This window comes from Lepidochelys olivacea, assembly GCF_965140295.1.
Source record: "Lepidochelys olivacea isolate rLepOli2 genome assembly, chromosome: 9".
NCBI classification, from domain to species: Eukaryota; Metazoa; Chordata; order Testudines; family Cheloniidae; genus Lepidochelys; species Lepidochelys olivacea.
The window spans coordinates 99,380,158-99,401,519 of record NC_140419.1 but is presented as its reverse complement, the minus strand read 5'-3'; the positions used below and the strand labels follow the sequence as shown (position 1 = coordinate 99,401,519).

Sequence of the window (21,362 nt, the reverse complement as noted above, 5' to 3'; positions counted from 1 at the left end):
CATATCTCCTTTGATAAGGACAAAGTCAGAAAGCAGGAAATGTGATGTGGCTGACTGGTGGAGGCTCTGGAAATGGAGAATGAAGAGGCAAGAATCAACTCTGCTTCTTCGCAGGGGATGAGAACATTGACATGAGCTTTCATTCTAAGATTTGGCACTTATTTAGGGTAAAATGTTTAAAAAGCACCTAAGTCCCACTGACTTCTAGTGAGACTGAGGCTCCTAAGAGACTTAGGCACTTTTGGAAACAGGATTTAGGCTCCTAGCCACCTGGGTGCTTTGAAAACGCAACCCCACTCCAGAGAATTTCTCTTGCATGCCCTTGTGGATGAATTTGGCCCATGGAGTCTGTTTGTCAGTGGGTGCATGGAAGATATTTGTACCTCAACCTCAGTGACATTAGAAAGAGTTGCAAGAATAATTCCTGAGTGAACTAATAGGAGCGTGGGACCCTATCTACACACAAGCAAAGGCATAACACAATCTATTGGCTGGACAAGTTCAGACTGGAAGTAATACATGTTAAAGAGCGAGGGGAGTTAACTATTGGAACAACCTGTCAAAGATCATGGTGGCTTCTCCATCACTGACCTTTTTGAAATCAAGATTGGATGCTTTTCTAAGAGCTCTGCTCTAGGAATTATTTTGAGGAAGGTCTGTGGCCTGTGCTGTATAGAAGTTCAGACTAAATGATCACAACAGTCCCTTCTGGCCTTGGAATCTGTGAATCTTTCTTATAGGCCAGGCTTTCTGGGATAGTTGGCTGTTACTCAGTGACGTTATTTGAATGTAGTCTCTAAGGAAGCCCTGCTTCACTTACTCACGTCTAGCTGATTTTATCTCCCTGTAGATTTGTGCGTCTGCTGTAATAAAGCAGTTGCTGCTCAGTGAAAGGACAGGGGTGGTTGCTTAGAAAAACAATTTTCTTCCTTCTTACAGTAGCTTTTGCAGAAGCTGTAAGTGTAACACCTAGGAATTGGGTCATACATGAGTTCATAACTTTTAAAGAAAGAAAAACAAACCCAACAAAGATTATCTTCTGCTTATTAAATCTGTGAGCTCTGGGGCAGGGAATGGGTCTTTGTGTTTATGTATGTGCGAAACAAAGACCAGAACAATGGGGCCCAGATCCAGCTTGGTGCCTCTGTGCTCTATTGTTAAAGACGTAACTATAAACAATGGATTCCGACCAGGTTGCTAGTAACCAAACATGACCCGCTGCTGGCTATTCAGTAGCTTTATTGCACTATTATTTATATTACACCGTGCCAGATGCTGACGAAGACTTGATGGTCTCAATGCAGTTCTTACTGGATAAAAAGTCCTATCATAATTCCTACCATTTGCACCTTTCTTGGGAATCTTTAGCAACAAGAGCAAAGATTGAAAGGGCATGACAATTACGCTCAACACTAGAGTTTGCCCATTCAAAGTTAGGATTTAAGTTTAAGTTTAAAATTCACATTCACAGGGCAGCAGGGGGAGACTGCGCAACTCACAGCCCAATCTGGCCCCTGCCACCAGCACGACGTTCACTGAAAAATGTAAGAAAATCAAAAAAGCTCAAATGTGTTCGTTTTCTGACTTCCTCTCAATTGCTCGTGCATTGCAAAGAGCTGAGTGAGCAGGAAGTGGGTAGTACCACAGACAGTGATCAGAAAGTTTAAAGGGTAACTTGAAGGAGCGTTACGATGGTTTCAGAGACTATTTTTGACAATGGCAAGACATTTTTGTTAAAAAGAAAAATCCATGAGAAACATTCCAAAATCATTGTTCACACGCACACACACACAAACACCACAGGGGAGAATTCAACCGTCTTTCTAAGGTTATAATGTGTGGTTTTAGAACCTTGGCAGATACAGGATTCAAGGACTGGTTTTTGTGATCTATGATCATAACACAGTTTCAGAAAAGATGGCTTCGCTTAACAGCATGTCCGTACAAAGGAAAAGCAGGATCAGCATGCTACAGAACAGACTGTCAACAAGTATTACTATCACATTGCAGATTGGGATTACTAGCCAGGCGTTACGGAATACAGAAAAAGGTACAGTCGGTATCATTTTACCAAGCAATACATTACATCAGAGTCTCATCATTGAAAAACTGATGTCACACACCATGCTGTCTCACTACTTAGCGAGGCAAGAAACAGCATACAGAACATTTTGGTCAAGACAGAAAAGCCCAGGGCAATCCCTTGCTTTGAAACACACCATCATTATTCGACAGCTGGCAGGTTCCAACACACAGTGTCCAACCCAAAAGAATAGTCCATTTCCAGGCTCCAAACCCGCAAAGCCAAAAGGAGCGCTGGGAGAAGGAGGAGCGGAGGGAGAATTGGATTGCCCACTGGTGGCCTGAAGGCGCTGGCAGCCAACCCCCTTGAGAGAGGCAGGGCTGTGTGCCGCAATGCACGCCCTTCGCACGGGGCCTATTTCAGTGTCAGTCCCAGGTCAGAAAGGGCAGGGGGCAGCAAGAGGGTTAAGAAACAAATCTGTTCAAAAAATATGGCTGAACATGGAGGTCCCCCCCCACTGAAGCCAACAGGCGCTCTGCTGAAAAGTGGACTAGATTGTGGTTTGCCCTTCTGTGGCTTGGGCGTAGGTTGGGCGAAGGGAATAAGAACTCCCCTCTCATCAACCCCATTGCAAAGCCCAACTAAGGGCTGGACAGAACTGCAGGCCCTGCTATCCAACTGCCCCCTCCTGGGAGCAGCTCAGCAGAAGCGGGGCAGGGAAGGGTGGAGGGTAGGTAGTTGCTGCACCCTTTACAAAGGCCGTAGCAAATTAACCCCTCAATGCAACCACGGAGCTCTGGCTGTCACAGGACCTGAGACACACCGTGGTTCCCAGTGCCCTCCCTGTGGCAAGGGGCTTTGCACGGCCTTTCCTATGGCCTGCGCTTAGCAGTGCAACTAAGTCCAGCATTGGTACTTAGATCTGCTCCTGCACGTCAAAACCCAGGGCTGGGGACCCCTCAGCCCTTACTCACAATGCTTCGCTGACTTTGGGCGGGCTCTGCACAGCCACTGGGGCCTGTCCGTGTGGAGTAACATGCAGGATCGGGGCCTTTGTAAGAGCAGCCTTGGAAACTGGGGAGAAATTTGCGCTCTGGAGTGAGCCTTAGGGGTATGGTTTTAAAAAGCAAGCAAGCAGGAGGAGGATGAATGGGAAAAGGCAATCCTGTTTCTTGTTCCTAGAACTATCTGAGCTTCTTAAATAGCTGTGAGAAATAAAGGCCAAACAGTATTTGATGTGTGTTTAAGGCAGAGTCCAGCAGCCTTGCTTCCTCCCCAGGCCAGTCTGTAGCCAGAGAGCCCAGACTTCTCTCACTGAGGAGACAGCCCAGACTTCTCTCACTGAGGAGACACTGCTCTTAGACTTCAGCCTAACGGAGACATACTCAGTCCTTGTCTACACTGGTGGTGGCGTGTCGGGTTGATGAGTCACACGCTGCAGCGAGCAGGCAGAGCCCACCCTCACTGCGGTGGGTAGCTACATGCAGCCGTGAAAAGCTTCAGCAGCGAGGAGACAGCGAGGAAAGGTTCTGGAAGCTACCCGCTGCCGGAGCCTTTCACTGCCCCGAGGACAGGCTCTGGCCAGGGGATGCAGAGGGGACACTACACGGATACAAACAGCAGTGCCTCACCGTCTTATGCTGCTAGTTACACGTGTGCGGTGTTTGTACTCTAAGTGTAGACCTGCCTTCTGGAGGCTAGAGGCTCCTTCAATGTGAATACTCTGTTGAGTGATATTGTCTTCAGACACATGTAGAGGGAGCTGAGTAGCCTTTACCATTTGGGGCTATTAATTCCACGAACACCGGAAACTATCAGTTAGTGTCAGTAAACAAAAACAGGGCACGCAGAGGCGACATTGTATGCAGCCGTGATCCTGGTAGAAATACAGTAAAAAGGATTTTGTGTTAAAAGCAAAGGCCAGGCTGTAGCGTGGCTTACTAAGGGGTGAAATTTGCCCCTGTGCCGCAGGCCAGCACCGGGGGTGAATTTCACCCTAGAGTAAATGACAGGAGTGAAAAATATATTAAACTGAAAAGGCAATAAACACTCCAGCTATACAAAGATGGCTGAAATCTCTCAACCAGGCTTCTACTACACTCAAGTGAGAGAAGCACTGGGAATTCAGACTGCCTTGCCAGGAAAGTTTACAAATAATTGAAAGACTAGACTGGAAAAGAAAACAACAATGCTGGACTCCTGCTATACTGAGGACTAGTTTTCAAAGCCCCCTAATCTGAATAGGAACCCAGGACCACCAGTAAAATAAGATGAGAAAGAAGCCTCAGGGTCAGAAACTGAGTCAGAACATTGCCTTTGGAAGGGTTATCTCTGGACTGGTTGATATTATGGAATTTGTCTTTCACCTGGAAGATGTAAATCACTGCGGGATAGATTCCATCATCCACTCTCACACCTAGCAGTTGAGTCCTATTGATTTGGATGTTCAAGAAGAGTAGGGGGTGGTAGCATCGGACCCTCACTCATAAGACATTGCTTGCAAGGGTAGAAACAAATGCAGTTTAGCGCCACAAAACCTCAGTTGTGAAAGTCCTTAACATTCTGGAGGCGAACTGCAAAGATGTTGCTGATAATTAAAAGCTTTGTAAACATTAAAAGCTGCTTTGTAATAGTTCCAAAATGGGGGAGGACAGACGGGGACCAAGAGCATGATTTGAAAAGATCACCTTTAAGCAAATGTGTATGTGCAATCAATTTCTGTGCAAACATCCCCAAAAGTTCACCCTTGAGTTCAGCCTGAGCATGAGAGGGGGAATTTTTTGGGAGAGTTCTGCAGGAGGGAACCTGCCAGCTCAGGACAGAATGGATCTTCTATGGCACAAGCACCATAACCACAGGCTGACCCACCCAGGCAGAGAAACCATGAGTCTGGTGCTAACAACCTGATGCTCCTATCCCCCTGGTATAAATAAGGAACAATTCCATTGCAGTTAGTGAGTTTTATACCAGGGTCAGGCTCATCAGTTTGAAGAAACAGCTGGATATTTTTCACCTTTTCAAGGTATCCTTTAAAAAAATCTTTGCAGTTCACTTTTCAGAAAGATATTTACTTAGTAGCTTTGTAAAGCATTTAAACTCTGAGACACAAAGTATTTAAAGCACACATACAATACAGTGCAAAGGCTACCAACACCTTAAGCTGAAATATACAGCCTGTTTTGGCCAGGAACCAAGACAAACTTTCCTCGCCCCTAACCCAAAAATGTAATTAGGTTCTAGCCAAAAGGCATATGTTGTCCACTGTGCTCTGAAGACCAGCAGTCTGGGTCGCTGATGGCCTTCTCCAGGGCAGCCAGTTCCAGTTTCCAATTTAAAACTTTCCTACGCTTTAAATTTGTGAAAGAGGGATTTTGATATGCTGTCCACCAAGAAAATAATTATTGGAACAAAAATAACATACACAAGAATGTTCAAATAAACGTCTTATTGTGCTGTGTGTGTCTCCTGCCAGTCCTTGCTTTTAACCTACGCAATGGGTTGGAGGCATGTTATTCAGCCCCGCAAAAGTATGGCACAGCACCACCCTCTGTCCTTTGTCTGGAGCTGTGTTTGCGCATTTCCTAAGGAAGAAGAGGGTCTGTTCCTGGAGTGTGCTGCCAAGACATACGCACCAGGTCCAGCTGACCCAGAACTGTGAGACAGACTGGCTGGCTGCCTCAGAAGGGGCTTCCCAGGAACTGTTTGGATTCATGGGAAGCGAGCAGCAGAACTGCCTGAAACACAACGTGCTGACGTTGTGCCCTCTCATGCGAGAAGCACTGCTCTCCTCACGTACCAGCATTGCCAAAACATCCTCCTGGGACACAGGACGGTGGCATGGTCCGAGTGTTCCCATGCCACCATGAGGATGATCAAAGATAGCATGTCCCAAAACAACCTGCTGTCAGCAGGGCTGCTTTGATTTAGCCATCTTTTATTCCAGGGTAATTTAGTCTTTAGGCTCAGCCCAAGCATAGCCCCAGGAGGCAATGTGCCACCCCTCAGACACAGTTCCACCACCATGCTGGCTTCCTGTTTTCCCGTGCTGGCTGGTGTGTTGGCTCCATCCATTTCCTGCCCACCCTGCTCTGGTGGGCGGGAGATAAACAAGCACCTACTCTTGGGTCTCCAGACTCAAGGTGCAGTGGCCTTGCAGGTGGAAGTCTGGTTCTGGCTCCCTTGTGTAAGTGCGTAGCCACAGGCTACCCCTAAATGTTTCGGGACCACCCTTGCACCCTATGACGTCAATGGGAGTTTTCCTACTGACTTCACAGGTAGCAGAATCAGGACCAGGGAGAGGAGAGTTTCTGAAATTCAATCAGTTGGGCCAGTGGTTCCCTTCTCTTCCTTAATCTCCTTCCCCATTTTGGACATGCACTGTGTTTCTCACTGCACCCCCTGGCCTCACCAGTATGTGCCTGGTAAGTTTCCCAGGGATGAGTATTAAATTTGGAGTCGGTGCCAAACTACAGAAAACTACAGAAAAACCTGGGTTAAGTCAGACAAGAATGGGGGCCAGAAGAACTTTGGTGATAATATTCACTAACCCTGAGATGCTACGCTTGCTCATGCATGTTAAAGGAACTCAGAACAAAACATGGATTTCTGCTTAACAGGAATGAAAATTCAGCCTTCGTCAACTGATATGAACATAACGTAGTATCACCCTTCCGAATTATTTTTAAAAGCACTACTTGGATTTACTAACACTAACATTCACCATGAACCAGCCCCTGGTGGTAAAGACACCATTTTATTTTACAAAACAAATGTAAGTCATTCACTTAATCTTTGGAAGTGTGCCTATATGGCAGGAGGAGCAAGGTTCAGAATGTTTTCTTCAGAAAGAAATGAGAAGAGACGTTGATCCCCAGGAAAATCTGTTGTGGCTACTGTACAAAGTCAATGGGCCCACATAAGGAAGGCTGCCATGAAAATAGCAGTGACAGGAACATGCTTCCATGTGGTATTTCCTGACCCCAGGTTGTGAACCGCTGTATCACCTTTGCTTTGCTGATTCGAAAGTTGGTTGTTTGAGGGAACATCATCCATATCCAAATCATAAGCCAGCTCTGAAAAGGAGAGAGAGAAAGATTGTAACTGAGCACAGTGTACCAACATCTGGCCTGACTGTATGTATGGATTCTATATTATTATGGAATGGCCTAGAGGTCCTGACTGGGACCGAGGCCCCGTTGTGCTGGGTGCTGTACTAATACCTAGTAAAAGAAAACATATTAACTCCATTTTTCAGATGGGCAAGAAGTACAAAGAGATCACGTGACTTGCCCAAGGACATGCAGGAATTGAACACACATCTGCTGAGCCCTACTCCAGTGTGCCAACCACAAGGCCATCCTTCCCCTATGGAAAACTCCCCGTAGTTAGGGATCCCTCAGGATGCTCACAATGGGTGAAATCCACCTCTGTGAACAAGGCCAGCACGGATTATGCTCTGCTCAAGTCTCAAGACAAGGCGTAAGGGGGACCTAAGTGGCAGCTAGGGCCTGAACTAGTTCTCAGCTCAAGGGTGAAGGTCCCCCGTTGAAAACCTGCATAACAGATGTTAATCTCATACCAGGCCCAGCCTTGCAGAGTTTTGGCAGCATATTTGGCAACATTAACATAACATTGCCGCAGCAGCCAGGGAATCAATGGGTGGGGTCTACAAAACCCTCAGCGCTGGCTTCATTTTGTTCCCATTGGATTTTTTAGGGGGGTGTGGGGAGGGGAGAGGTTACCACAGATGTGAATGGGAGAAGAGCTGGGCCAATACTGGGCACACTTGAAAATACCACCCAATGTGCGCTTCTCACATACGAGAGCTTTAATGTCCTTTGTTCTTCCCACCACAGGGTGTTAGAAGCATTCATCCCTCCATGTTTGCCCAGCGCTTTCCGAACATACGTGCCAAGAACGTTTGTCCCCGTGGAAGTCGGGGGCTGCGGGGGTGGTGGTGTAACCGGAGAGCTATTTCCAAAGCAAATCAGCTGGACTTTGTTTAAAACAAAAATCGCATCTGGCTTCCACACCGCTCATGTTTGCAGAAGCAGTGAAGAAATCCCAGTCACGCTAGTTCAAAGCGAAAGTCCAGCATATGGCCGATGCACCACTTCCGTCCTATTTGGAGAGCTTAAGCAGGATGGAAGTGGTGCACTGCTCAGGCCCTGCACAGGGGTGTATTTCACCCCCTTTTTCTTTTTTAGCTTTAAAACATGCTGTCTCTGACATCTTTCATGCACCTGTTACGTTGTCTGCACGCATTTTCAAAACGCAGGGCAGTTAGAGCGAGGATAGTGTCAATGACCAGAGGCAAAGCAGGACCTAGTGTTGTAATACAGGAACCTCCAGACTAACTGCCTCCCACTCAAAGGATGGGGAAGAATTCTTCTCAAGCCAATGTCCCATGTAAAAGAAAACCCTCTTCAAATCTTGGAGAGAGCTGCACAGCAGAGTTCTCTCTCCAACAGACCAGCCCACTGACTGGTAAAAGCGCCTATCCCCTGACAGTGGTTGCAAAGTCCCATTGAGCAGTAAATCCTAGGTGCCAGACTTGCAGTGAAGAGACAGAGGGAAAGAACAACAACAAAGCCAGACAGAACAAGCCAAACAGGGAACATTTTGCAATACAAGGCTAGACAAGAAAAAGCAAAGGCAGCATCTGGCCAGCGACGACAAAAGCCTCCCGTACCTAGAGCCAATTTGCAGCAATGAAGAATCAGGACCTCTGTGCGAAGGGGATGTGGAGTTTTCTGTGCTACGCAGATGGGAGGGAGTGCAAAGTTTCCCCAGTTCAGTTTTTTCTGCTTGGCATTTTTGTTGTTGTCTTTTCCCTCCATCTCTGCACTTGGGGCCAAGCCTCCCATGATCTACTGTCCACTGGGAGCCTATTAAACCATTGCTAGGGAATAGTGGTTTTGCACGGTCCCATTTCGTGTCACTAGAGGCGGAGTCCCGCTGATTTACACCAGCTGAAACTCTGGCCCACAATCCATTCAGTGGATTGGCTCAGTCCCCTAAGACAGGGTCAGTTTGAATCACCACTCAGGCAGACCAAGGCACTTACGGGCTAGTATCAAAACACCCCCTCCTTGAGAGAGAATCCAAGAGACTAAAACACTCCAGCAAAAAACCCAACCCCATCAACCTAATAAACATCTCTGCCAAAGCAAAGACCCAGACAATATGTCTTAACAAATGTACCCACACACACAGCAAAGCAAAGCATAAAGATATTAGCATGGCAAGTGAGTCAGTCATCAAAGGAGGATCAAAAATTATTGAAAGGGAACACATACACACGCAAGCGAAAACCAAGTGTCAGTCTCTCTCTAACTCATCCAAGAGATTCCCACTGATTACCCCCAAATCGTCTTCTCCCGCAGTCCTCTTTTCTATATGCTCTCTTCCTCCAGAGAGCTGAGTGCAGATTCAGGAGCATGTGACACAAGCAGAGTTGCTATCCTGAAACTGATATGCAGATAAAGCCCATCCGTCCCCTGCAAGAATAAAACTTCCATCAGCCTTGCTGCTTTAAGTATTCAGGCCCTTGGGAGACAAAGAAATGGGAGATAGCACCTTTCACCTTTCATAGTTCAAATTTATCCCAGGTCAGTAGTGACCAAAAATCGTCACTATAAGATGACTCTTCGGTGACCTACGTTGAGCTAAATTGATGGTCTCAGTTCAGGTCTCATTGGAAAGGTGACTGCATGATAAAATCCACAAGAACCCGGGCAGTCTCAGCAGACAGGCCAAGGAGCAAATGGGTATATATTTATTTGTATTATCACCGTGCCTAGGAGCCTTGCTCATGGACCCAGTCCCCACTGCATTGGTGTTGTACAAACACAGAGCAAGAAGATACTCCCTGCCCCAAATGACTTACAATCTAAGTAAAATACAAGAGGCAATCGCTGGACAGGCAGACAGACTGATGCGGGGGTACGAGTACGGTATCAGTGATAGACAGGGATCTCAACACATGAGCGGCCTAGCTGTTGTCAAGTTTTTTGTAGGCTTCAGGCAAAGGAGAGTTTTAAGGACGAATCTGAAGGAGGCAGCTTGGTGGATGTGTATGGGAATCACCTTCCTGTCAGGAGGAGCAGCAGGGGAGAAAGCATAAAGGGGCTTGTTTGAAGCTCTAACAAGTTGGCAATGGAAGCCAGCATCATGGGCCGATGGGAGGCGGGCGCTGACATCCCAGTACTGAAGGAGAGACGATAGGTAGAGTGGGGATTGAACATGAAGTATTTGAAAGTGAAGACAAGTAGCTTAGTGCCCTGGAACACCAAGAGGTGGTCCCGTCAGTCAGGTTTGAGTCACAACGAGAAGATAGCACAACTCTTGCCTCCACCATATCTATTCTGTGGAGAAATAAGGCATTTTAGTCTACAGAACTGACCTTTTGGTACCTTTCACTTGGGCCCTGGACTGGGAGAACAATGAGAGATCCTGTTCCCCATGGCAAATTCTGGGATCCATGACTGAAGCAGATCTAGAATCATATGGAAATACAGACGTCCTACCCAGAATGTTCTGTGCAGGCACGGGTGCGAGTGAGGTCAGTAGGATTTCAGGAGCTCTGTTCATGAGTAAGGCTAAGATTTTATCATGGATATTTTTAGTAAAGGTGAGGGACAAGTCACAGGCAACAATGAAAAATTCACGGAAGCCGTGACTTTTCCCTCACTTTTACTAAAAATATCCATGATAAAATGAGAACTCTGGGCAGCTGTGGGTGGGCTGGGAGCTCCAGCCCTCCCCTCCCTCCCCCGGCTGGGGGTTCCTCCTGCCCCACCCCCAGGTGAACAGTTGAGGTGGTTTCCGGGCCGCCTGGGACTGCGAGGAGTGGTGGGGAGCTCTGGGGATGCCCCTGCTGCCCGCAGCAGCTGGGAGTGGCATTAGGTTCACCAGATGCTGGCAGCAGCAGGGGACCCTGCAGCTCCCAGCCGGGATTGGCTGAAGTCATGGAGGTTGCAGCCTTACTCATGAGCCACTCTTCTAAGGAAGGGCCCCTCAAGCAGTTTGGAGGAGGGCGGAGGATATACAGGTAGCTGTCCAGGAGGGCTGTCAAGAAGAGGAGGGGAAAATGAGCTGGAAAGCAGCGTGTTCTCCAGGAAGACCTCACTTGGGTAAAGGAGGTGTCTGGGGATGAGTTAGGAGGCAGGTCTGTGAGGTCCTGCTGGGTAGGCAGCTAGGATGCAAGCTCAGGCTGTAGGAGAAAGGTTTACTGTTGCACAAGAGGATGGTGAATGCTGGGAAGGGGCAGGTATAGATTGCAGCATCCTCGTGAGAGTGGGAGGAGAGGAAACACTAGCTTCTCCCTGTCACAGAAAATGGCAGCTTCCCTGTAAATAACTGAGGAACGTTCAAACAAAGCAAAACTTTAAGCTAGCAAACAAGACAAAAATCTCTGAAAACTGTGCCTGTAAGTTTGGTAATGGGATATCTCACCATGAATTGTGCTCTCTGTCAGATCAGTGGCAACAGTTATGGTTGACTTTCAGTCACGAAATACCACTCTGGAATAAACAACGATCATATTTCCATGTGGTTTCATAGACGTATGGCTGTATCTGCTTAAACGCCAGCAACTTACATCTTAATTTGCAACCTATTTTCAGAGGAATGATTACATGGTTTGATTTAATAAATTTGCAATTACACTACTTTGCAGTTAGCCTTTTATGGAATAATCAAATGACACCAATGCTGGTCCATTATTCCACTGGAGTAATGAATATCTAGCTAAGAAGAACGGAAAATATTTACCTGTAATTGCTATTTTCTGAAGGTTCTTCTCATGTACACCCACACTCCCACCTCTGGTGCTTCTGTGAATATATATATTCCATTGCACAGTTTTCTAAAAAACAATAAAGTGCCTCTCCAGCCGGTTGTCCATGCCTCTCTACTGCTGAGGCAGAGTCCTCACTAGAGCTGGTCAAAAAATTTTTCAGTGGAATGTTTTTCTGTCAGAATTGAAAGTGTCCACACAAATGTGTTGATTTTGACAGAATTTCATTCAAAAATTAAAAAAAAGATTTAATAAAGTCCTTCTTGGAGCAAAATATTTTGATTTTTTGTTTGAAATGACTGTTTATAAATTGATTTTTCACATTATAATTAATAATATAAAAAGTTAAAGGTCTAAATCAAAACAAAACATTTCAATTGACCTGAATACATTTTATTAACATTTTCTTTCATGGGAAATTTTGAAATTCGATAGTTTTGTTCCAGTTTGGACAGAATCAATTTTGAAATGGCAGAATTTCTTGCAAAATGGAAATTCCACTTGCTGCACAGCCATTGTCTTTACCAAATGTCATGGTTCCCCTTTGGCCAAATTAAAAGGAAAAAATGGACTTTAAAAAAGCAGACTAAGAAATTCAGAGAACTGGTAGGTAAGGTGCCATGGGAAGAAATCTAAGGAAAATGGAGATCAGGAGAGCTGGCAGTTTCTCAAAGAAATAATATTAACCACACAACAGCAAACTATTCTGATGCTAAGAAAAGACAGGAAGAATTGTAAGACGCCAATCTGGCTCCATCAGGAACTCTTTAATGACCTGAAAATCAAAAACAAATTCTACAAAAAGCGGAAATATGAACAAATCGCAAAGGATGAATAGAAAAATATGTAGGAACAAAATCAGAAAGGCTAAAGCACAAAATGATTTACACCTAGCAAGGGACATAAAAGACAATAAGTAGAGGTGCTATAAATATGTTAGGAACAAGAGAAAGACGAAGGAAAATGGAGGTCCACTACTTAGTGGGGAAGGAATAACAACAAGAAGGCTGAGGTGTTTAATGTCTATTTTGCTTCAGTCATCACTAAAAAGGTTAATTGTGGCCAGATACTTGACACAATTAATATTAACAACAAGTGGAGAGGAACAAAAGCCCCAATAGGAAAGAATAGGTTAAAATATTTATATAAGTTAGATATATTTAAGTCAGCAGGGCCTGATGAAATTCACCTGTGGGTACTTAAGGAACTAGATGAAGCAATCTCAAAACCATTAGCGATTATCTTCAGGATCTCATGGAGGATGGGAGTATAGTTGTGTGAAGAGGTTTGTGTGGCAAATTTCTACCACTGCCTAGCTACTTTTCAACTTCTGTGTTTGGGTAAAGCTTCTGTTTTAAACAGACTTTGTGTTGTTTCCTTCTCTAGGTTTATTTGTGGCTGATTGATTTTGTTGTTGACTTTTGCCCCTATTTTATTGCCAGATTTTCATGACATAAGGCATTATAGCTAATTTTTGTACAAACAGTATTTCTGTAAATGTATATTTGCTGTTCTGAGTCCATTTTGCTTAACTTCCAATAAGCATGTGATGTCATAAAATCTACTTCTCCACCCTCGTCAAACAATCAGGAGGGTGTCTCTGGGGTTACCAGATAACCAATTTTAGACATAATCCTGTTAAAAAGAAGCATAACAAATGAAACTGAAGTTCTAAAACACAGAAGCCAGAGTAACTATTTTCCCTAATCAGATCAATTCCTGAAATGGCCCCTAAGAGAGACAAAAATGGACATTGCATTGATCAGGACTGTTGCCCTCACATTAGTATAGTTATATACAGTGCCACCTATGACTTTGATGCTAAGCAAACCTGTGATGGAGACACCTAAAAATAGACACCTTCAAGGAAAGGGGACACCTAAAAATGGTGTGGAGGACAAGGAATGGAGACACCTAAAAATAGACACCTTCAAGGAAAGGGGAAAAAACCAAATACATACCTTAAACAATCGGTCTGTATTTACCACAATAAAATAACCAGAGATAGGCTTCTTATTAACTTTCCTACTTTTAATCTGCACTTTCTAGCTATCCCCATCTTCATGCTTGTAAACTGTCGGAGTTGTGATGCACCCTGTAAAATGCAACAGTTTCTGCTACAAAGCAAAGAGATTTTTTCATATACACTCCAAAAATCTGTTTCTGCTTATAATCAGTCCAACGCTGTCCAGAGGGTATTTCCAACAATCTGTACTAATTACACACTCAGTCTTCATTTGTTTTTTGCCCTTCTTGTCCTTTGTGCTGCAGATTAGATAAATCCGCTTAAAATAATAGTCAATCATTAGCATTGCTAGTGTTTCTGAGGGAGGGTGTTTTTTTTTTTACATGCAAACAGGACATACTATACAGAGTCATCTACAGTCCTTACCTAGTTTACGAAACGTCTCCAGCTGAGCACAACTGACTCCCCCGATAAGTATCTTTTGCAACAAAAGCTACTTCTAACACAGAGCTGCTGTGTGTTTGCTCCTAGCACATCAAAAGCTGCAATCATTGTTCTTGCTGCAACATGCAGTACGGATGACACCCACAAATGATGTAAAATTTAAAATATGGGCTTTCCGGGTCTGAAGGAGTGAAGTTCTGCCACGGATTAGTATTAGAACGATGTGTGTTATCTCTGCATGAGTTTATCAGGTACAAATAATTAAAACACCCTCCTTCCTGAACTGCAGTCATTTTGGAAGCATCTTCAAAGTCAGTTAAAGCAGAGTAGACTGTTTTTGAGTTGGCATAAGAAATTCCATTGCAGCTGGCATAAAAAAGCCAGGAGGATAAGTATTGGCACGTAGGCAGCATTACAGCAGGCATGCACACTCATGAAGAAACCATATTTATGCCTGGTGAAACACCATAAACAGGCAACGTATTTTTAAGCAAATAACTGGAAGCAAATGCCTTGCAAGCAAAGGAAAATGACACCAAAGAGGACAATGCGTTGCTACAGCAGGCTCACCCAGACCAACCGGCAGAGCTGCTAGCAAAGCCAGGAAAGAAGAGCCGCTATCGAGATGCCAAAGCTCGAGAATGCCATTCCACAGCCAAGCATCTGGGCCTTTGGCTGCCAAGCTTGCACCAGCAGATGGGCTTCAATGTTGGACCTAATATAGTAACATCCTAATAACTGATGTCCAGGCATGAAAACTGCTCAAAGTGAGGCATTTACTAAATCTGTCAGTGCCCTACCGCTGTGCTGGGTGTAGCGTGAGCTCTCCCTGCTGAAACAAAATTATTTTTGTCGAACACCACGGCTCCTCAAATGGGGTCTGTGGAGCATTGGTGGAGCACAAAGAGCTTGCCGGGGACACGGTGCCAGCTCTCCTGGTTTGCAGATGAGAGAAACTCAGCAGACACAAGGGCGGGAGGGAACGGAGAGCGACAGCGTGGCAAAATGTTTTCGGAGAGGACACAACGTGTAGGATGTCAACAGCCACTGGAAACAGCAAGAGGGTCAGCCTGGAAAAGCCAGCCCCACACACTTTGCCATCATTACTGCTCCACGTAAGCACTTGCTGTCATTGCCAGATGGATGTTATGAGATTGTGACAGGGGTGGGTGGGAGCTTCCCACGTGACCCCAACTAAGATAGGATGGCCTACAAGATACTTTCTTTATTCATAGAATTGTAGGACTGGAAGGGACCTCAAGAGGTCTCCAGTCCAGTCCCCTGCACTCATGGCAGGACTAAGTATTATCTAGACCATCCCTGACAACTGTTTGTCTAACCTGCTCTTAAAAGTCTCCGATGATGGAGATTCCACAATGTCCCTAGGCAAGATTAACATGTCATCTTCACTTAGGAAAAGTTTGGTAAAGTCTGGGGCACAAACGTTCAGGTCCCATTAAAGAGGAGCACATATTCTAGTATCATGACAAATAATATGTTAAGTGATGGACAAGGTAGTAAGTACCTATGGCCTGACAGTCGAGTGGTGGAACAAGTGAATAGGTTTCCCTATTCAGGGAATCTAATTACATTGGACAGATGTGACAAAGCAATCAAGAGAAGAATACAGCTTGAAAAAACTGTATTCAGCAACTTCCAAAGACTTCTATGTTGTCAAAAGTTAAAACGGCATATCCACACTAGACTGCTGAAGTGCTACAAAGGGTCAACTCTCCCATACAGTTTTGAGAGCTGGACACATACAAAGGACACTGAGAGACAACTCAGAATATTCGAGTTTTGGTGTTATAGGAGAATGCTAAAAATTAGCTGGATAACCAAAACTACAAACAAAGTGGTGACGAGAAGGATGAATTTAAAAAGAACACAATTACTTGAGACCCTCAGTAAAAGAATAACATCTTTTCGTTGACACGTAGCTCACCAATCGTACAATGCTTCGCTTCCATATTCATACAATCCAGCAAGATTGCAGGCAGACCAGGAAGAGGAACAAAGAGAGCCAGTTACATTGGAAGTATCGTCAGATGAACCGGTATCCAAAGGAGAGTGGACGTTTTACAACTCTGTCGTGACTGCAAAAGATTGGAGGTGGTGGCCCACAACCTCCGCAGTGCAGAAGAAAGAAAAGTCAAGCCATTGTAGATAACTGTATCCCTACCAATAGCTCTGCCCTTATCTTCTCCTACACCACTGCCTCCTTCATTTGCTCTTCAGTCCTATCTGGGCCCTTCGTTTCTTTTGCACCTCTATCCATGTCATCTCTTAGATCTAGAACAGCACCCTAAAGAATGTATGTAATGCTTTCCTCGCTCTGCTCCTTCAAGGAGCTGAAATCCCACCTGTTTCTCAAGGCACTAACGTTACACTGACCATCAACCAGTTGTTTTGGTGATTGTACGGGTCTGCACTTTACCAGCTTGTGGTCTTACATGACTAGTCTTTGGGAGCACGGAAACTGTTACTTGTCACATCTCTCTGACTGTATGACACTATGCAGTACCCACAGTCTCCTTACAGTAAGAAACTTAAAGCGCTCATTGTTTAGCTGATCAAAATGATCAAGAGATGGCTTGATTACAATGTACACGTATCTTCCCAGGGAGAAAACTCTGGCACTAAAGGGCTCTTTACCCGAGCAGAGAAAAGAAGAACAAGGACCAAGGGTTGGAAGCAGAAGCCAGACAAATTCAAATTAGAAAAAAGGCCCACATTTTTAACAGCAAGGGAACAAACTACTCAGGGAAGTGATGGATTCTCCATCTCAGGATGTCTCCAAATGAAGACTGGTGCCTTTTGGGAAGACATGCTTTAGCCAAATACAAGTTATTGGGTTCAGTACAGGGTGAAATTTAATAGCCCATGAGATGCAGGAAGTCAGACTAGATGACCTTCTGGCCTTAAGATCTAGGACTCTATTGACCCTATTTACTGTAAGATGTCTGTGTATGTATGTCTCACGTACACGCACACATCCACAATTTATAAAAATAGACAATTTCATTAAACTCCACTTCTTACATTAAACAGATATAAGTACTGTGGAGAACACCAAAATTTCTGCTCACTCCTACCCCAAAATTACAACACCCTGCTTTCCAATACAAACAGATACTTAAGCAGGAGTATGTATTTGCACGTATGGCTTACGAAACCGATGCCAAGTAGGTTCCTTGTACATTCTTTACACACACACACACAGTTATCCAGCTGTGCTGTACCATGATACAGTAGGATACCACTGTACATCTGCTCCTCCAGAAGACCCTGAAAGTTCATAAACAGTTAGACAAGAATGATTGTATTTTACTGGGGAGAGTTTACACCGCAGGCTGTTAGCGCTCAGATCCTAGAGCTCCCACAGATTTATTAACTGCCTTATTGTCTAGAAAGTTATAATGCACTAACTGAGGGCATGGCATATGCTGTGCCAGTCCTGATTCTTGTACATGTCTAGTCATATTTTGAATGAGCATCCAGACTGTTACAGAGCATCTACGTGGTTTTGTGGTTGCGTCTCTCCACCGCCTCAGCACCAATTTACAGGGTGTTCCTCTTGGTTAATGGTGAGAAATAAAAATGCATCTAGCCACTGCAGGAGGAGAGGGAACGAAGGAACCGACAAAGAACTCCACCAGCTAAACACCACTCATCCATCATCTGTGACCTGGCCAGAGAAACTCTGCTCAGAGCTGAGGTGAGAAATAAAACTGCCTTCCTGGTAAGCAACCCATGTGAACTGGTCTCAGATTAACTGATTTGAAAACCAAAAGCCCCTTTGGACATGTACAGATCATGAGCTTCTGATTGGTCCATAGCAAGTGCAAACTGCCCTTTAGAACACGTTTTTCCAGACAACCCGAAGGGCACTCATGTTATTTCAAGGACACGACTGATTCTGGGTGAAGATCACCCAGGACAAATGCAATGCCCTAGCAATACCTCTGCCCTACCTGGCAGTTGCACAAGAGAGCTGCAGATGGAGACGCCACACAATGGGTCTCCACACCCCGCGTGTACCGCGGAAAAGGTATCCACCCAGCCCCTCGAGCCAACTCCGGGGTGGGGGAGGGACAATGGCACCCACTGGCCCAAGATTTCATGGTTCAAGTGGAACAGAAGGGCTGCAGCTGTTACGCCGTTAAGTGCTACGTATAATTATTATTACTGCTTCCCCTCCCCACCTAGTCCAGAGTAAAGGCTGTTGGGGAGGGGATACCATACTGCAGTCCTGTCCTGACCGGGGGTGGGGAGGTGCGTGTGCATGCATTTTACCAACATAAAGCTCTATTATTCTGACTTTATGCAGGTAAAGTGCATTTCACACGAAGCAAACGACCAATTATTTAAGCAATGTTCGTGCATCCTTTGATTGGACCTCCATTATATATGCATCACACAGCGACCTCCACTCCTTCTGATATCACACAACCCCATTTTCCAACACCACTCTGGCCTCCAGAGCTATCCATTATGAGCTGCTCCCATGTTTACTTTGCAAGGAGCACTTGTGACATTGTTTTTCAGCCCTCGGCCTTTTTCTCGATTTACCCTGAAGAGAATCTGGCACCTGCATTTGCATTAATGATTTTTCTTTGGCAGTGAGTGACAGAGCTCCTGAGTTGTACCGCAGAGTGGATTAATGAAAACAGCTTTAAGCAAAAGGAATTGGTGTAATCTATTAAAAATTAACAAATGCCATTTGCATTAACTGGAAGCTCCGGAGTCCGTGTGTTGTAACGACATAGGCCAGCAGTCTTCAGCCAGAGGTGCAGGTGTACTCCCCATGCAAGTGTTGCTACCTGATCTGCACATGTTAAAGATTAAAGGGGGAGAAGAGAAGCAGAAGAGGGAGGCAAATAGGCAAGAGAAAGAACTAAGAAGTCGGGGAGAGAGAACACAAGAGTACACATGGGAAGTAGAAAGAGAAGGAGGGGAGCGGGGAAGAGAGATCAGGAGAAAGGGCGGGAAAAGACAAGATAAATGAAAGGAAAACCAAATGGAGATGTGATGACCACAACAGCATAGTGTGTGTGGATGAGATGGGGAGCATGCAGGGGGTGGGCCTTGACAGGACATCGGAATTCCACAGTGGTTCAGTCCCGAGATCCATCTAGCCCAGTATCCTGTCTCCCGATAGCGGCCAGCACCAGATGCGCCACAGAAGGGTGTAAGAATCCTGCAGTACCAGGTGTGGGATAATCTGCCCTTGACATTCAACCTCCTCCTGATCTCTAACAGAGATCAGCTTACGTCCTGAAGCATGAGATTTCATATCTCTTCCAATAATGCTGTTATTCATTATGATCACTCTGGCTATTCTTGTTATCCATATAAATGTCCAATCCCTTTTTGAGTCTTACTGAGTTCTTGGCCTCAATGTCATCCTGTGGCAATGAGTTCCACAGTCTAATTGCATATCGTGTGAAAAACTGTTTCCTTTCATTAGTTCTGAAAGGACTCTGCACTTGTCTTTGTTGAATCTCATCAGATTTCTTTTGGCCCAATCCTCTAATTTGTCTAGGGACCTCTGTATCCTATTCCTACCCTCCAGCGTATCTACCTCTCCCTCCCAGTTTAGTGTCATCTGCAAACTTGCTGAGGGTGCAATCCACACCATCCTCCAGATCATTTATGAAGATATTGAACAAAACCGGTCCGAGGACCGACTCTTGGGGCGCTCCACTTGATACCGGCTGCCAACTAGACATGGAGCCATTGATCACTACCTGTTGAGCCTGACAATCTAGCCAACTTTCTATCCAGCCCATACTTCTTTAACTTGCTGGCAAGAATACAGTGGGAGACCGTGTCAAAAGCTTTGCTAAAGTCAAGGAGCAACATGTCCACTGCTTTCCCTTCATCCACAGAGCCAGTTATCTCGTCATAGACGGCAATTAGATTAGTCAGGCATGACTTGCCCTTGGTGAATCCATGCTGACTGTTCCTGATCACTTTCCTCTCCTCTAAGTGCTTCAGAATTGATTCCTTGAGGACCTGCTCCATGATTTTTCTAGGGACTGAGGTGAGGCTGACTGGCCTATAGTTCCCAGGATCCTCCTTCTTCCCTTTCTTAAAGATGGGCACTACATTAGCCTTTTTCCAGTCGTCCGGGACTTCCCCCAGTCACCATGAGTTTTCAAAGATAATGGCCAATGGTTCTGCAATCACACCCACCAACTCTCTTAGCACTCTCGGATGCAGAGCATCCAGCCCCATGGACTTGTGCTCGTCCAGCTTTTCTGAATAGTCCCGACCCACTTCTTTGTCCAGAGAGGGCTGGTCACCTCCTCCCCATGCTGTGCTGCCCAGTGCAGCAGTCTGGGAGCTGACCTTGTTTGTGAAGACAGAGGCAAAAAAAACATTGAGTACATTCGCTTTTTCCACATCCTCTGTCACGAGGTTGCCTCCCTCATTCAGTAAGGGGCCCACACTTTCCTTGACTTTCTTCTTGTTGCCAACATACCTGAAGAAACCCTTCTTGTTACTCTGAACATCTCTTGCTAGCTGCAACTCCAGGTGTGATTTGGCCTTCCTGATTTCACTCCTGCATGCCCGAGCAATATTTTTATACTCATCCCTGGTCATTTGTCCAATCTTCCACTTCTTGTAAGCTTCTTTTTTGTGTTTAAGATCAGCAAGGATTTCACTGTGAAGCCAAGCTGGTCGCCTGCCATATTTACTGTTCTTTCTACACATCGGGATGGTTTGTCCCTGTAACCTCAATAAGGATTCTTTATTGGACAGTCACAGGGCCATGTCAACACCGTTTGACTCTTTGGGTCCTTTATTCCACCTAAATTAATACAACAGGACCCAAGACTTTATACAATGTGTAGATTTCATCAGAAACCCATAAACATCCATCATCCCCGTCTGCTTGCAAGGAAAAAATCTATAAGTGCGGCCTTTTCATAGCTGCATGTTGGAACATACACGTAAATAAACGTCCTAAAATGCATAATTAGCATTGACAATCAGTCCATCAGATTCCAAGGGGCTAGAATGCTCAATGCCAAGGAAAATATCTGTGTTAAGTATTCGGACTGTGACCCAGGTATGTAGGACGGTGAAGAACCAGCTGGGTAAGGACATGCCTGCTCAGCCCA

The 21,362-nt window shown here is 45.2% G+C and overlaps 1 protein-coding gene across 1 annotated transcript in view; it reads right to left on the bottom strand.

The window, feature by feature from the left end:
• Positions 1 to 1,222: 1,222 nt before the first annotated feature.
• Positions 1,223 to 21,362, bottom strand: part of GPC3 (glypican 3) — a 278,907-nt gene continuing 258,767 nt past the window's right edge. Inside the window, exon 8 of the mRNA XM_084638957.1 lies at positions 1,223 to 7,095. Within this exon, the coding sequence (XP_084495083.1) occupies positions 6,926 to 7,095 (170 nt within the window). The 3' untranslated portion in view covers positions 1,223 to 6,925. The remainder of the gene's footprint in view (positions 7,096 to 21,362) is intronic.